Genomic DNA, 16,869 nt, shown 5'->3' on the forward strand with positions numbered 1-16,869 from the left:
CCATCTACTTGATTCAAGTTGGAGTGTTAAGTGGAAAAATGTTCAAGAATACCGGGGTAAGTCTTTTCTTGGCATGAAACAAGCTCTACAAGGTTTCTGTACCAGGATTTCAACAGACCACATTGACTTATTATTTGCCTTTAGTGTCCCTTTAAGGAGAGTCGTGCTTGTGGACAAGAACATTTAGAATTTGTGGTAATTCGACACACTGTCTCAAGATGTCACTAATAACCACTTCTGTTCGCTGTGCGTGCTTTCTCTAACATCACCACTGACATCTTGAGAAGCAGTGCCCGCAGCTTCCCAAGCCAGTTTTGGTTTCAATGGGGCATTTTCTCAAATAATTAAGATTGTTTCTGCATTCCAGTAGAAATCAAACTATATCTTATGAGTTACAGAAGTTGTGAAGAAATTACAAATACTGACGATTTCCCTGGCACTGCCCAAAAAATCAGCAGTGTTGTTGACCAGAGACTTGGTGCATAAAGCCATGCCAAGCCATTTTCATGTAATCCATGCAAAGGTGGTGCATGTTGCCATTTGGAGCTGGTATGCACAGCTTAGTCATCATCATCAGCAGCCTATATTTATGTCCACTGCAGGATGAAGGCCTCTCCCTGAGATCTCCAATTACCCCTGTCTTGTGCTAGCTGATTCCAACCTGCACCGGCAAATTTCCTAACCATCGCCCCATCTAGTTTTCTGCCGTCCTCGACTGTGCTTCCCTTCTCTTGGTATCCATTCTGTAACGATCCACCGTAACTTTATGGGCCCGCACAGCTTAGTACTACAGGGATAATGACAAAGCCTTTTTTTAATAATTCTGGGGCGTGAATGTGTTGGCTTACCAACAAGAGCATTTGTGAAATAGCCATGCCACAACAAAGTTTTGCAAGGAGATGGGGCCAGCAGCTGGAAGCACAACAGAATGCTCTATCTACTCTCGCTTTCTGTTTCAACTTCATTTGTGCTTTTATGGGTTAAGTTTACTTACATTAATTCGACTTTGGGCTATTCGATCCTCAATGAAGGTCGTGGCCGGTGCCCATGCATTTCTATAGGCCTGCACTTCTGTTATTTCAAACCTTGGATAGTTCGAACTTGAATAGTCAGCACACACGCACGCACCTGACCTCTATGGTAAAACCACTAGCTTTTTAGTGTAGTGTAGTAAACCTTTAGTGTAGCTTATGTCTCGGCAGAGCTTAGGGGACAGTGAATGCATTGAAGACACATAAAAAAAATCTCCCGTCTAAAATGACTATTTTTGGCCTGCCGTAGAAAGCTATTGAAGCAATAACCATAGCTAAGAATGTCTGATTACGGTATTTATCCAATTCTAACACTAAGCATTTTTCTTTTCTTATTAAAAAAAAAAGATTCTGCCGCAAATTGCCTGAGCGATGCAGCTTAATACAAAACCAAAACTGCCTTTGTGGCGTTTGTATGTTTTACCGCATAACACAGTTTGTAGCGGCAGATCTGGCTTTAAGAAACCAGCTGCCATGGATTCTTAACACATATTAGCCCCTCGCCCACCTTTCTTGTTAAAACATCGGGTGCACGTTAGATTTATACTGTGTTTAGCACCTTGAATGTCATTGCTACTTTGGTTTTCCACTTTGGGCGCACAAAAAGCGGGTGCGTGCTTGATTCACAGGCATGTTAGATTCAGGCATATACTGCCAAAAATCAGCGGTGTGTTCTGGCTTTTTTTCTGCACCTTGTATAATTCAACCCTCCGGATAATTCTGTCACTTTTGTTGGTCCCATTAGGGTCGAATTAATGGAAGTTGACTAGTGGATGGGGTGGCATTGCATATATATTTGCATGCTCCCATACTACGTGCCACTTATGGAAAGGCTTACCGATAAGCATATTGTAGGAACATAGATGTGTACTGCACATTTCACTGTTAAATGACAATGTCCATATACTGTGTATACTATATAAATAATGTACACCCATGAGCAAAAGTATACAGACCACACAGGGTTGCCAAAAAACCTAGTTTCATCGTAATTAAAATGCATGAACTGAAATTCGCGAGTACAGCGGAGAGTTCGTAATGCCAAGTTCGGGCTGCAGTCCTCAATTTCAAGTCAAACTATCAGGCAGAGGAGAAAATCGGCCTTATTGCACAATTACTGGTCTGTATACTTTTGCTCACTAACGTACACATACCAGTTAGTGTTTGGCTGCTGACTACAGCTGGAACGTGGCTTGACGGCCTGCCAACTATGTATTAGTGCCGTGATTGGAGCCTAATGCATCTACTCAGCGATTAGTTTCAGTAAAACAGAAGTACAGCTGAAAAGGTCCTCTTCTTGGGCAAATAAGGGGGGGGGGGGGGGTTCTGCTAGACCTTATATTTTGCTCCAAAAGGAGGCTACACAAGAACAACATACACAAAATAATGTTTACCAAAGCAGAAGTGCTTGAGGCATAGTGTTGACGGTTTTGCCAGCCCGGTGTAGCACTGTTAAAGGGGACACATGAGGGCAGAGCATGTGTGAATTTTTCCTACTCTGGCAAGTGTACAATGGGTCAGCTATAGAGCTGATGACTTGTAGTTTGTGGCACTGGCACCTTTCTGTGCAGTGAGTCGACATAGCTTCAACCGACGCTTGCAGCTAGAGCGCCAGCTAGCAAGGTGCGCTATAGTGTTCCCTTTAGCAGTGGACAGCACTGTGCGTGAGGCAAGTGTTGCCCTGGCTACTAAATGGGGAACAGGATTTGCTTCCTAGTAATCTGCTCTTCTGTAAAGCTCACAGATGATTATGAAAGGTGGTCATTGATGTAAAACAGTGTCACACATGGGCATTGGTGAAATCGAGGGCGCAGAGTAATGAGGTTTTGTGGTGAAGTGCATACAGTCGACGTCCGATTTCCCGGACCCTCAAGGGACCGCGAAAACGTCCGGAAAATCGGGCAGTCCGGAAAAACGAATGCACGTGAAAACGCACCTTTTTGGTAGGTATTTTTCGCTGACGGAGAGGGTCACGGCCGGAGTACAAGATTCCCATTGCTATTCAGCCAATGCATCGTTTAGGTGGCTCTGAAAAGAGCCGTTTATAAAAAAAAAAAAATACGACATGGCCGGCGCTACCTCATAGGTCAGCACTTGGGCGCAAAGAAGTCGCTTATTTTCTTTTGCACGGTCCGCTTGCCCGCGATCATGTCTGCCTCAATTTCAGTCAACGTCATGTTGCCGCTGTACACCGATGACAGTGTCATCAGTGCTCGCGTCAACTCCGAGCTCGGCGAATCCGCTCGACGAAAAGCGCAGCACGAAACAGCGAGGAACTCGGTGGATGCTGAAGGTCGGGAAACGTGATCACTGAAGATAGCGCGCAGCAGCAAACGATCAACCGCACACACGACCACAGAGCTGGCAGAGTTGACAAAACAACACGTGAACGAACACAGTGAGGCTTGGCTAAGCTACGGCTGGCAACGGATTGACACGTGCGGTTTCGAGGTTACGGCAGCCGCGGCGCGGTGCGGCCAGGCCCCGGAAACTCTCGAGTTCACCAAATGGCCACAGAGGGCAAAAAATCAACCACGGCGCGTTCCAGCCTAAGCGCGCAAGTGGAGCTACTGTAATTTGGTCGAATACTTTAGTTTGTATTTTTTCTGCTAGGGGCGCTCAACACGACTCAATATTTGAGCTATTAATGTACATATAATATCCGACAAACACAATTACAGTGTCACTTTTTTACAAAATAAGGAGTCTATTGTTTTTATTGGACTTCTGTTATTAAAGTCCGTGCTTTGTTACTTGAATAAAGGTTTTGAGGCCTCACTGACATGTGATTAGCGGCAGCCCACTGGTATCGATTGCAGTCTGTGCCGTTTATCGATTCAAATTGTACGGCGGTTATATTTGCGAACGGGGTGGTCGTTTCCTTTGCGCAGCATCACGCAGGTTCATTTTAATTAGATATCAATAATACCTCAGCCAGTTTATGCGTCCAACATTCGATAGCTGCCACTAAGCGAACGTGTTTAAAGACGGTGAACTTTCTCAGCTGCGGCGTTTCACTGGCGGCTGCATGCATGGCTTCCGCTGTTTGTGATCTGCCACGTCTGGCCGCGTTGCGTCTGGTTGCTCGAAAAAAAAAAAGTGCTGGCCAGCACGAAAATTCATCGCTGGAACCGAGCACAGTCTGCTTGAAGACTACCCACGAAAGCAGATTAACCTTGCAGCCCCTGGGCTTGTGCGCCGGTGAGTAAAAAAGCAGTGCTTCGCATTTTCAACTTTGAATTTCTTTGCATGCGAGGCAAATAAAGCAGATTCCTGTCGTCATCTCTTAAAAGTAGAAAATAGTAATACAGTAAAAGCTCGTTAACTCGGATCTCACGGGACCGGAGAAAATGTCCGAGTTAACCGAATTCCGAATTATCGAATGGACCATGAAAACAAAAGGAAAACGTACACGGCACAGACAAACCTTTATTTCTTGAAAAAGTGCGTTATTTTCGTCTGCCTCGCCGTCGGAATTTCTGACAGAACGATCTTATTTAATCCCATCAGGTGGTGGTGTGCACGTTCACTGTCGCGAGAACAAACGCAGAACTCCTCGAGGACAGCGAGGGCTTCGGCGGCCTCCTGCACGGTGCGGCGACGTCGCGTTGGCGGCTCATCTTGACCGTCATCATCGGAACAGTGATTTTGGTCCTCTTCAAGCACTTCCAATAATATATCATCGTCAGTCAGCGGACCAGCAACGGCAACATGATAGTCTATAGCGACGTAGTCTAAAATCTGGACGCCACTAGGAAGGACAGAGTCAAAACGCGTGTCATTCACCTCGTCGTCCACATTTCCAGTGGGCTCGCGGGTGTCCTCTGGAGTGGCCTCTGGAGGAATATCCGAGTCGTCAGGGTGGACAAAGCCGCTGTGCCGGAAAGAATTTGCAATGACCGCGGGCGGCGTTTCGCTCCAGACATGCGCTAAAATGTGAATTGCGGTTAGGAGAGTCAGGTCATATTCTCGCCCTGCTTCCTTGCACAGCAGGAGCCGTTCCAGCACATGCTTTCTGTACCTGCTTTTTACGTGCTGAATTATCCCTTGATCCAGCGGTTGCAGAGCAGCTGTCGTGTTTGCAGGTAGAAATACAAGTTCGATGCACTCCAGCCCTGTCACTCTGGTATGAGCGCTGCAGTTGTCAACTAGAAGTAAAACCTTGCGCTTGTTAGCAGAGAAGCGGCGGTCGAGCTGGCGCAGCCAAGCTTGGAAAATATCCGAGGTCATCCAGGCCTTTCTATTGGCGTGATATTGCACAGGAAAGTGGTGAATGTTCTTAAAACACCTTGGGTTACGCGCCTTCCCGATGACTAGCAGTGGCAGGCGCTCGGTGCCCGACATATTTGAAGCGAGAAGCACAGTGACCCTTTCTTTGCTCCTCTTCCCTCCAACGCACGGGTCGCCCTTGAACGTGATCGTTTTTTCCGGCAAGGCTTTAAAAAAGAGAGCCGTTTCATCGGCATTGAAGACGTTGGCAGGTTCATAATGAGCCAGGTACTGGGGAAGCTCAGTTGTCTTCCAGTCAGCAATACGCCGTTCATCCACTGCTGCTTTTTCCCCGCACACGTTTCGAAAGACCAACCCGTGCCTTTCTCTAAAGCGGGCAAACCAGCCTTCAGACGCACTGAAAGATTCGATGTTCATTCTCAGTGCGTACCTTTCAGCTTGCTGACAGATCAAAGGTCCACTCAAGGGAAGCTGGCTGTTCCGCATGTCTGTTATCCACCGCAGCAGTGCGTCTTCCAGCTTCGGGTGTGCTGCCGTCCTTAGTCGTTTTCGCTTTCCGGTGAATTTGCCGCTGTCAAACGCCTCGAAAATTTTTGCTTGGTTCTTCACATAGTCGCTTAAGGTGCTTCTCTTAACATCGTACTTTTCCATTATCTCTTGTCGAGAAACACCTGCGTTCACGTCTTTCAATATCATCACCTTTCTTTCAAGATCATTTGCTGGCTGCTGTGGCCGCTTAACTCCTGTGACGGTCGCCATCGGTATGAAGCGCGACGGCGGCGGCAACGCGCACACACACAGCCGCAACACGCGAAGTCACAACACAAAGAACTACGTCAACGAAGTCACGAAGTACACCAGTAGGCGTAGCGAGCAGCTGTTAGTAGACACTGGATGTGCCGGTGGCCCAAGTGCTTCCGCCGGGTGGTGACTAGCGCCACCTAGCCACTTCCCCCTCATTCACTATCATCATGATCATATTCTGCTGCAGTTCGTTCGGTTTCGGTTTCTCCAAAACTCCGGTTCCGCCGTCGGTTACGGCAAGCGGTGATTGAGCCTCCAAGCCGCCGAGATCGCGCGACTCTGGAGTCGCGCGGAGTTGTCCGAGATAACCGGTGCGCGGCTAAATCCCTCCGAATTAATGAGCATTTGACCCCATTGAAATATACACAGTTTTGCCGGGACCGCGCCGCGAGTCCGAGTTAACCAAATTTCCGAGTTAACGAGGTCCGGATAAACGAGCTTTTACTGTAATTCTAAAGTTATTGCCCTTCCAAAGCAATTCAAACGAGGCTCTTGCTACTTTGCCAAGTTGCTAAAATTGCTAACATGAGTACAGCATAAATAATAAAGTTTTTGGCTGTTTCTGCATAAATGATACACCGCGTTAAGGGGGGACCCTGCGGTTTAAATTTTTTTTTTTAATTTTTGATCGATTTTGATGAAAGTTGCCGAGTTTATGTATCTCAATGTGCTCATTTTAAATATGCATTCAGTTTTCTTGCAGAGTTAATAACTTTTTAAAAAGTGAGGAAATTCACCTTTTTTGGATAATTTGCTTGGAGGTGAGCTAGTTACTAAACTATACATGGCATAATAAAAATTAACATATGAAAATGATGTGGAACTAACAAAGAGTGCAAATTGGCAAAAACGGTGTTCTAACCCAATTTTACATCAAATGAGAACATTGCAAACTTCATAGACAGAAATCCATCTTACCACTAAAAAAGGAACATTAAAAAAAATTTTTTCTAATGAATGCAACAAAGTCATTTGGTAATTTTGCACTCTATACAGCCTTACCTTTCTGAAAAAGAAAAAATTACAGTGATAGCACAAGTAGAAGCAGAGATATTGCACCTCCAATACAGCATCATCATCAAAATTGTGGTTTTGAGAAAACAACAAAAAACATTTCAGAACTGATTTATTGAAAAAAAGCTTGAGAAAACTGCACCAAAAGCCATCAGTAGGCACCAGGTGAATAGTCTGGGTGCATCGTGTCTTTGTGTTTTCGTTTCACGCCTTTTTTCAGTTCACCCAAAGCTGCATGCCTCTTCGTTGAGATGAGGCTGCGCCGCAAGTCCTTTTCTGCTGCTCTGTCAGAGCCAGTTTTTGGCGAATTCATGTTTAGTTCCCCTAGGATCGCTGCTGCTGAATGCTGGTTGCCAGTGTTGAACCGCAAGACTGCCTCAGCTACTGCAGCTTCCACAGCAAACAGTGACGAATGCTTTTCTTTGGCAACCAAGCTCCAGATCACAGAGTGAAAACTCTCATTGGAGTTCTGAGTTTTCCCTCGTTGGCACCTTTCCAGCAGGCTTCTATTAGAGAGGCGCTTGTAGACAGGCAGTAGTGCTTCAGTTACTTCCTTGGGCAAGTTGTACCCGTGTTTTGGCACAGGTTCTCCTTTGGCTGTAGCAGCATTGTGCCGGCACCACGACTGCTCACCATTTGGGCAGAGGCTGTGGTTAGGGCACTTGTCTGTGGATGCGACGTGATGGTAAGTTGCCATCACAGCTCGCTGCATGGCATCCACATCGCCTTCATGCGATTTGAGAGCACGGCCGTAATACAGGCTCAGTTTCTTTATCAGGTCAGCCGTCAACCTGCCTTTTCCTCCAAGGCTTCGCCCATCTTCAGTCTTGTGATTTTTCACCAAGTTCCGAAGTGCAGTACCCATTCTTTTCTGGACATGGTTGACGCAGTCCTCCTTTTGCACTTCAACAAAGCCATATGTCCTGGCTTGCTTTATGGCCTCAAAAGTACGACTGTCACCGTCGCACAAGATGGTTGTGTAGCGGAGGTTGTGTTTCCGCAGGGATCTCTGAAACAAAATGAGGCCTGCCTCCACCTCCATCTGCCCAGACTTGCTTTCCGAGTTTTTTTGGCATTGGTGCCTTTCTTTCCAGGCTTCATAGCCCTCGGTGCCGGGCTTTGGGGCAACTTCGCAGCCCAAACAAAAGTTTGACAAGACTTGGTAGTCTAACACATACCCAGTGAAAAGTTCAACCACTGCACCAACTCCTATGTGTGACGAATGTCCCCGTGTCATCCACGTGCCATCGTAGCATATGGCGATGTTTTTCTTGTGCCCAAAGCACAAATCGTCATAAATTTTCGCCGCTTCTATCGCGCACTCTTTCATCGCAATCTCAGCCGCTTGCGTGGCAGCAGGCTTCAGCGTTTTTTTCAAGTGCTGCTGAAATGTTTTTTTATGCATTCCCCGACGGGACAAACCCATAGCCGCAAATATATCATTCATGGCCGTTTGGCCGTTGCCAGTCGACAACATAGCACGCATTGCGAGTATGTTTACTTCAAAGGGATTGCACGTTTTCGGGCCCTCAATTCTCGGCGAGCTCCATCCTGACGCGACTTCACCGCAGATCTCGCAAACCACAGTCAGTTTTGTTGCAAGACCGTAATCTTGATCACTCCGCACTAACTTCGCAGAACCACCGCAAGTATTGCACGAGAGAACGCTGATAAGATTGTTCACTGCGGCAAGTTCGACGATGATGTACGGTGCAGCGGGCTCCGTGACCGAGGCTGTTGCACTATCGGTGGTCGGATCTTCAAACCGCCGAATCTTTCGCTCCGTGGCCGGCGTCGATGCTATCTTGTCGAGCGTAGCTTGCTCGCGCGCTCTTATCTCATTCACTTCCTCTTCAGTTACGACAGGCGTGTCAATTCTTACGCGAGTGGAACCGGCGTGTGGAGATGCGTGATCCGGCAGAGCAGTTGAGGCATCGACATTCGGCGGCGGCGGCACAATTTCAGCAGCGAGCTGCTGGGTATCCTGCGCTGACGGAATCGTTTTCGGAATTTTCTTACTTCTTGCGCGTTTCCGCCCGTAACGATTCACGGAACGAAACTTAGTCGGACCTCCAGGCATATCTAACGTCGCACTTGCGAGGCTTCCGAGACCACGACAAAATGGCGGCTGTTTTCGTCGTTGACTCGCGCGTGGTTCTTGGAGCCAATCAGCACTCGCCATCATGGTCACGTGTTGAAACTGGCCAATAGTGGCATGCGCGGCGCATTTCTTTTGCTGCTGTTTTCTTCGTGACCGCTCAGCCGGCAATGTTGCCGACCGACGAATAAACAAAGCCAGAAACGTCAGCTTTCGAACGATACCAAAATGGCGCTGCCAGGGCGCGTAGTTATCGAGTTATGCGCGAAGAAAATCGGGTGCGATTTCTCCCCAATTTAAAGGGAAACGCTTGCAGACTCGCATCTTTAGGTCACGTTAACAGAAGAAATACGCGCTATTTTGTAACCAGATTTCGGAGATAGGTGCGGAAACGCGTCAGGAGCGCGGAAATGGAGAAATAAAAAATTCGAATTTTGGGCCGATTTTCGGTCCCAAAGACCCGGGTCCCCCCTTAAAATGTGCAAAGCAGGCACCAAGACATGGACATGACAGTGCAGGTATGGTACTGTCTGTTATTCACTTTCAGGGACACAGTCACTTTCTCAAGATTTCAAGTGACCAGCATCAGATGCATCACGCCTACAGCAACAGCATTCTTGGAACAGTGCACAGGAATACAGTCACCCACAGATGTTGATGCTGCTAATGTTAGTCCTGTGAAATCTTGCAATGAGAAAAGTAGCCTGCAGCAGGTATGCCTTGCTGTTACCATTGGTGAACGAAGCAGGCCAGCACTCCTGAACAAGTACGAGCTTTAATTAGGCCTGACCACCATCGGGTGCATGGTTAATAGCTGCCAAAAAATAGCTACCCACCAGGCAAGGCACACAAAGCACTGCTGTAGACTTATTGGGCGGGAGAGTTGCTCAACGATGTGCACAAGTGTATCCGCATGCACATTGTGTGCCAAATTACACGTAGGTAGAACAGGTATGGTGCACATTCCTGCAAGCCATGAGCAAGTGACCAAGCTGCCACTCACCCCTTCGTCTGGCAGTAAAACCTGGGTGATACCATAGGCATCCCTGAGGAGCAAGAACCGGTCCATGCGCTTGAAGGCCAGCCAACCGCACAGCGTCACCTCCTGGCCGATGTGCTCTGGCCGCAGTTCACCACACGTGTGAGTCCGCCACGAGAACGTGTTCCTCAGGGCAGCAGCAGCAGCCGTCTGGGCTTCTGCTAACCTGCTTGCTGAGTGTAGAGTCAAAGACTCTGTTTACACCATTAAGCAAGAGCTGAGCATTCGCAGTTGGTCATGTGTATGAAAAAATGAGCAAATAAAAACTGAGCACACGCAACTTTTTTTTTTCATGCACAAGGCTTTACGGACAATGTGGAAACACAGGATTTTAAATGGTCTGTCACATTGACAGCAATAATAATCACCTGCATGATTCTACACACATTTATAATTTCATCAAAGGAATGTTAAAATTAAATATTAGAGATGCTATAGCATTGACACATTTGGCTGAAAAATGGTTGCAAGTGTAAAAACTAAAGACCAAACATTCCAGCTCTGAATTTTGTGCCAAAACAGCATCACCTTTACATCTGTGTGGTATCACAGATTTCGAGGTATCATTTTTATTTTGGCCATTTTGGTTCCAAAACAGTTCTTGCAACCTGTTAGGCTGAGCATTTGATTATTTTAGAATGCAATGTAGGCTTTCTTTGTTAAACAATTAAATAAACTCGTGTAGCCACCATCAAAACCAATGATGTCACAGAGTGTGGAAAATTCAGGGCACCACCACCACCCACCTTTTGTTTTATGCATCCTTTCTGACTCACAAGGCCTTCCTCAAAGGTGGCTGGCAGATGTGCGATTTGCTAGTACAAATTAACAAAGTGTTTCTCCTTAGGGCCCTTTTAAGATGAGTTGTATTGATAAATTATGCATGATCATGATAGTAAGTCTGGTAAGCCAAAGTACACACAAAACTGAAATACGGATCTCAACTACACCGAGAAATTCCTCCACCAGTTCACCGTAGTTAGCTGTTTGCTGGCAAAGAAGGCCTACATTGCATTCTAAAATAATGAGAAGCTCAGCCTAGTAGAATGCGAGAACCTTTCCACAGCAAACGGGCTCAAATAGGAGAAAATGTGTTAAGTCGGCGACACTAAGAAACAAAACGATGCTGAATGTTTTATTTAATTTTTCCACTAGTAATAAATGAAAATGCAGCAGGATACTTTGCCGGTGTAAACTGACTGATACCCGTGTCACACGGGCACCCACAAACTCCTTTAGGATAAGGGAGTGCGAGGCTTCCTAAGGGAGTTCGACCTCAAGGAAGTTGTGGTCGTGTCAAAAGGCCAATAACGAGTTTTTAAAAGAAGCCGCCAGAGACGCATTCAGCGGTGTTTGGTTTTTGTACAGGTACAAGAATGTAACTTATAATTGCACTTGTAGCCATTATAGTTAACACTCCTTCCATAAAATGTTATTCAATATGTTCGATGCAAAAAACATACACTTCATTAGAAATCAAAGTGTGCTCGCGAAACATAGCAGTGCTGACAGGGACGCTAATTTATTATTTACTTATTTGTGTTTTCCTTTGCGGCGTGGCGAGTATGCGCTGCATTCTGGTACTCAAACTGCTGCAAATTATACTAAAACGCAATATTTCGTGCACGGTGACTTCATCACCTTTCCTTTCACTTTGCCTAGTGAGCCAGTCATGAGTGACCACACTGACCACTGCACAACTAGCACGACAAAGGCTACGTCTACATGAACCCAATGTGAGCGGGTAGAGTGAAAAATCGGGCCGACCGAGCCGACTTCGCTTCTGACGAGTCTAGACAATGACAACACACAGCGTCGAGCTGAGACATCAATGCGCTTGAACTGGGCTTCTGGTTTCCGCTGCTGTCTGCAACAGCTCTATTTCGTGGGTCTTGCTGCTAGGATGAGGTTTTACTGCACAGTGCTTGTCCTGGCCTTGTCCTGATGTTATTCCCGCTGCCGGCGCATAATCGCGATACCACAGTGTTTCCACACAAGTCTCGGCACTGGCGGGCCTGACCCGTCTGCGTGTACCTGCACGCTGCAAGCGGTTCATGCTAGGTCAACCTACCCCATGCAGGCCCGCCTCGACGTTTGTTCAGCCCAACCGTCTAGTGTTTACATTAACACGACAGGCATATTCCAGCCCGACAAGCCGACTCGACCCAATTCTGTCGGGTTCATGTCAACGCCCTGAAAGAAGAGAAAAACATTGTGTCAAGCTGCCTAGGTCGCAATTATTTTGCAGCAGCAAGCACACCTGTTACTGCATTGTGCTTGAACTTTTATTTAATTCAATAGAAACGTTCTAAACACACGCAATATTCCTTTTAATGCAAACAATCATGAAATTCTCAGTTTTACAACTATGGGCACGAGAGTACTCCCTTCAGCCACCGAGGGAGACCGCCGATCTACCTTGACCAAAAGCTCCACTAACTCCCTTAGCAGAATGGCAACCGTGCGACACCAAGTGAATCTCCTTCAAGATAAAGATGAGAAAGTTAAAAGGAGTTTGTGGGCGCCTGTGTGACAGGGGTATGAGCATTGTGCTTCAGCTTCCCTCTAACAGGTGTCTTCCACTGCTTCATGTGTTTGGTGCACAACGATCTCAACTTTCCACAGTTGTTGAAAGTGTTGCAATATATCATGGCATTTCATACAGCATGGTGCCTATGATTATGAGAAAAGCAACGTGCCTACATGAAATGCACCTTGTCCGAGATTGACTAACCTTCCCAGTCTTTCAACACTATACCACAGCACCCCCCCCCCCCCTTGATACTTCCGTTTCCGTTTTTCCAATCTCTAATAAAATTATTATTAAAACTAAAAGTGCCACTTAAATGCTTTTGAACATGCAAGAAAATGTTCCCAATCAACAGCCAATACTGCTTTAAGCATTATTCCACTGCATGCAGCAGGGAACCTAAAATATCACGTAATACTGTATATCGCTTGCTCTGTCCTGCTGCTTTCCAAAACCCTCCCATTTTTCCTGCCTCAGCAAACATCAGCAATGACGTTACATGAAGCACAACAGCCCATAGAGACCTGCAATTGGGCAAATGTTCATAACCGTGACTTCTTCATGAGCGAAAACTCTGCGTGCACACTTGCAGAAGTGGAGGTAATTGGCAGTTGCTAACTCATCCCACCCACTTGGTTATCATTCCTTTGTGGCCCTCAGGTACTTTTGTCAGACCTTCAAAGGTTACCATTAACACATCATGGAAAAAAGAAAAAGAAATGAAAGGAGCAATAGGCAGGAAATTCCTAATGGCGATGTGCCAGCTGAGAGGAACCAATGAATTGACAGGGAATGGGGAGAGTAATTATTGCACTCCTTACCCCCCCCCCACCTTCTTTCATTTGATGTCAGAAATTTCTTCACGACTATGACCCTTGACCTATTGCTCAGGTTTCAAGAAAATGTGCCTCAAGGCCACTTTATTCCTGGTCATCGCACTGCTCCCCAACAGTGGACTTTAGTCCATTATCCATTGAGAAATACCTTTCTTTCAAGCTTTTCAAGTTTGTTGGAGACAAATGATTAGTCTGACAGTGTGAGATCAGGCAAATAAGGCAGGAATGGTTCGAAGTCGTCAAGCACAGATTGCTAGCATGGAATGGCCCACTCTCCACAGGCCACATGCCTGGAAGAAAATGATGCCAAGCTCGAGCTTTTTCAGGATGCTCCTCCACCCCCAATGCTGGCTTTCAACTTTTCCGAGGCACTCAAGTAGTATTTGACATTCAGTGTCTGGCCTTTCTGGATGTAGTCAACTGTCAGAATTTCTTGAGCATCGCCGCAAATAGATGCTATGACTTTTCTCGCAGATTCTTGCACTCGAAACATTTTTGCAGGTAGAGGGCTGACATGTTTTCACTGTTGGGTGGTTTCTGCGTCAAAATCCTGCACCTAAAAGAGCCACCTCTTCATGGTTGCATAATGCCCAGCAATGTCCTGCAGTCTTCATGTATATCAAGTGGTTATTAAATGTGTCAATAACAGGTAGTGAATTAAAAGACGATTAGCGGCACAATCATCCTTGCTGGAGCTGCTCACCTTCACAAGTATTTACGGCCGACGTAATGCATTTCATGGACTGTTATAACATGGCGGGAAGCATACAAGGGACATGCTCTTATTAAGGAAAAAAAATTTACTATTCTATGACGATTCCTTCATATTTAGGCCGAAAAATTCCCTCCAACCCTTGTACCTATCTGAACTTCAATTCCTTCAGGGTCAAAGTCTGGTCGCAAAATACACTCTCATAATTAATTCAGCCTTCATAAAACTCAGAAATGCAATCAGACACAAGCAATATTACAGAGCACTCCCGTTTCCTTGAGCAACTTGTGGAAACAGAGGCCACACAGAGGCAAACTAATTTATGCATCTGTAGATTGCACACACTGCAACTTAAAAAATTTCAAATTTTCTTGCATGCAAAACATGACAAGAAACACTTTGCACACAATGCACAAGAGCGCAACAAGCAGCTGTTAACTGCTGCTGCTAGTCACACTTGTACACCAAATCATGTATGAAGCATTTCAAGCTCAAGAGCTGCACATTTTTAGTTAAACAATGTATAAGCAACTGCTCCTATTACAGCATTATCTGCTAGTGGACACAAAGTTGTGCAAAAGTGGTGCTTTGCACAAATGTTTTGTCAACATGTGCACCACACTGAATTTTTTCCGTCAGCTTGTAAGGAGGAGTGTGTGAATAGGGATTTCTGAGTCCAAATCGAACTGAATATGTCTCGAATAATAAACAGCCCTTTTCACAATTGATATAAAACGGTGTTCATATCCTAGTATTCATTAAGTTAGCATGTTTCTGTGATTACATAGTATGCTATGAAGCATTTATTAAAGCACAAATGAAACATTATAAGGTTTTTCTGCATGCACAGGACTTTTCCAAGAGTGCAAATGATCGTTGTATATATATAGCCTGTAAAGTATGGCTACCTAAGCGACGTAACCTGCTCCACTACGCTGGTTCTCATGTTTTATGTCTATATTGTGACAGAGGGGATGAAAACTTACCGTACTTTAGCTCCAATTTTATGTTTAATTGGGTACAGTTGACATTTTGAAATATCATAAAAATATTCGCATTAACGAATAGTGACTATTCGATTCACAGACCATTCGAATCGAAAAGGACAGAATTCAATTCGTTATTCAAAAGTTTCGAATATTAGAACGCCCCTAGTTGTAAGAGTCGCAACGTTTCTGAGTTATGCTCTTAGCAACTGTACAATGTTCTCCTTTTGTATAAAACTAAAGTTGATTGTGCAACAGCCTGCTTGCAACAGCTCCTTATGCAAGCTCGCCGCTGACTACCAATGATTTTGCTGCGTATGAAAAAGTTGTGTTTGGCTGCTAAATTAGTGCCCTACTCGACATTTTGCATGGTACCAATCCCCCCCAATGAGCCTTTCTCTAACTTTCTTTTTAGTATCTTATGAGCACTGTCAAACTTCATTTTCTTGAACCTAACACAAACCAACAAACAGAACACTGCTCGTACCATTCTCATTACATGCCACTCCGCTTCTGGTTGCAGAATCGGCGACGTCGCCACTGGCTGCCCGTGATGCAGAGTTTTGTGTGCGCGCTGAAACGAAAAAGGGAGAAATCGGCTAACTGCACATATTGGCTTGACGCTCCATGCACAAGTGTTCCAGCGCACCAATAAAAAGAAAAGACGGAGACACGACACGCTACCATAGGCACGCATTTTCTGGCCACTGCCTCCAGCAGTTCGCAAAAATTACGCGAGATGACATCGGACGGGATTACTCGTCTTCAAATTCAAGAACGCACCACTGTAAATCGATGGTTCGCGGTGCGTATGCTTCCACGAACTTTAATTGTGCGGCCTATGTAGCAGGATCCATGCAAATTATGAACCGCCGCGTTCAACATTAGTCGGGTATTTGCCGAAGACTTGCCGTTCGTGACAGTACCTGAACGTGTGCAGTACGATCGCCTTGTAGCGCACGCACGATGGCAGCAAACTGTCCGGCATCTTCGCAACGCTAACAGAAGCAGGGCAGACTCTCGTAAACACTGGAGCATGGTAAACTTCTAAACACAAGGCACGCGTAATGAAACAGCTCGCGTGGTGGTCGGTCACTGTGACGCTTGTCGAAAACTTCGCAGGGGGTGGAACGCACGCATCATTAACGACTCAACAACAAGCAGTACGACGCGTGTTCATAAGGAATTAAGGGCGCACAAAGAGCATAGAGCCGGCAACTCTAGCTGCCTGCTGCCGCAGCCAAACACATGCGGGTGCCGCCATCACTAGATGTTGATGGCTGCCGACTGCCGCTAATCCGACATTCCGTGATTCCGTTACCAGCAGACATTTTGCATAAAATATATACAAAAAAGCAATCCTTTGTCTTGCTTGTGCTTGTTTTTTGTTTGTCTGTTTTTCTCGCTTCAGTGCAGCATATACAGTAAAGCAGCGACACCGCGGTATGCCACCCGGCAGCACCCGGCAGGCCACCACAAGCAATGGCCTCTAAGATTACCGCGTGCGGAGCGCTGTAGCAAAAGCGGTATGCACAATCTCAGAGGCCATGTAAAGCTGCCGCACTCGCAGAGATTGACCGTTAGGTAAT

The 16,869-nt window shown here is 46.0% G+C and overlaps 1 protein-coding gene across 4 annotated transcripts in view; it reads right to left on the reverse strand.

Moving 5' to 3' along the window:
- LOC119437503 (aspartate--tRNA ligase, mitochondrial-like) overlaps positions 1-16,556 on the reverse strand; it is a 133,806-nt gene extending 117,250 nt beyond the window's left edge. Inside the window, exons 1-3 of one of the 4 annotated variants that reach the window (XR_007465123.1) lie at positions 16,207-16,555; positions 15,768-15,854; positions 10,181-10,410 (exon numbers count right to left, since the gene is read on the reverse strand). Coding sequence is in view for 3 of the 4 variants with exons in the window: in XM_037704511.2 (XP_037560439.1) it covers positions 10,181-10,410; positions 15,768-15,854; positions 16,207-16,318 (429 nt within the window). In the remaining variant the exon portion in view is untranslated. Of the gene's footprint in view, positions 1-10,180; positions 10,411-15,767; positions 15,855-16,206 lie in introns of all 4 variants that reach the window. The other 3 variants (XM_037704512.2, XM_037704511.2, XM_049660616.1) reach the window with 3 other exon arrangements.
- Positions 16,557-16,869: the final 313 nt, after the last annotated feature.

The sequence above is a fragment of the Dermacentor silvarum genome, chromosome 1 (genome assembly GCF_013339745.2).
Source record: "Dermacentor silvarum isolate Dsil-2018 chromosome 1, BIME_Dsil_1.4, whole genome shotgun sequence".
Classification (NCBI taxonomy): domain Eukaryota; kingdom Metazoa; phylum Arthropoda; class Arachnida; order Ixodida; family Ixodidae; genus Dermacentor; species Dermacentor silvarum.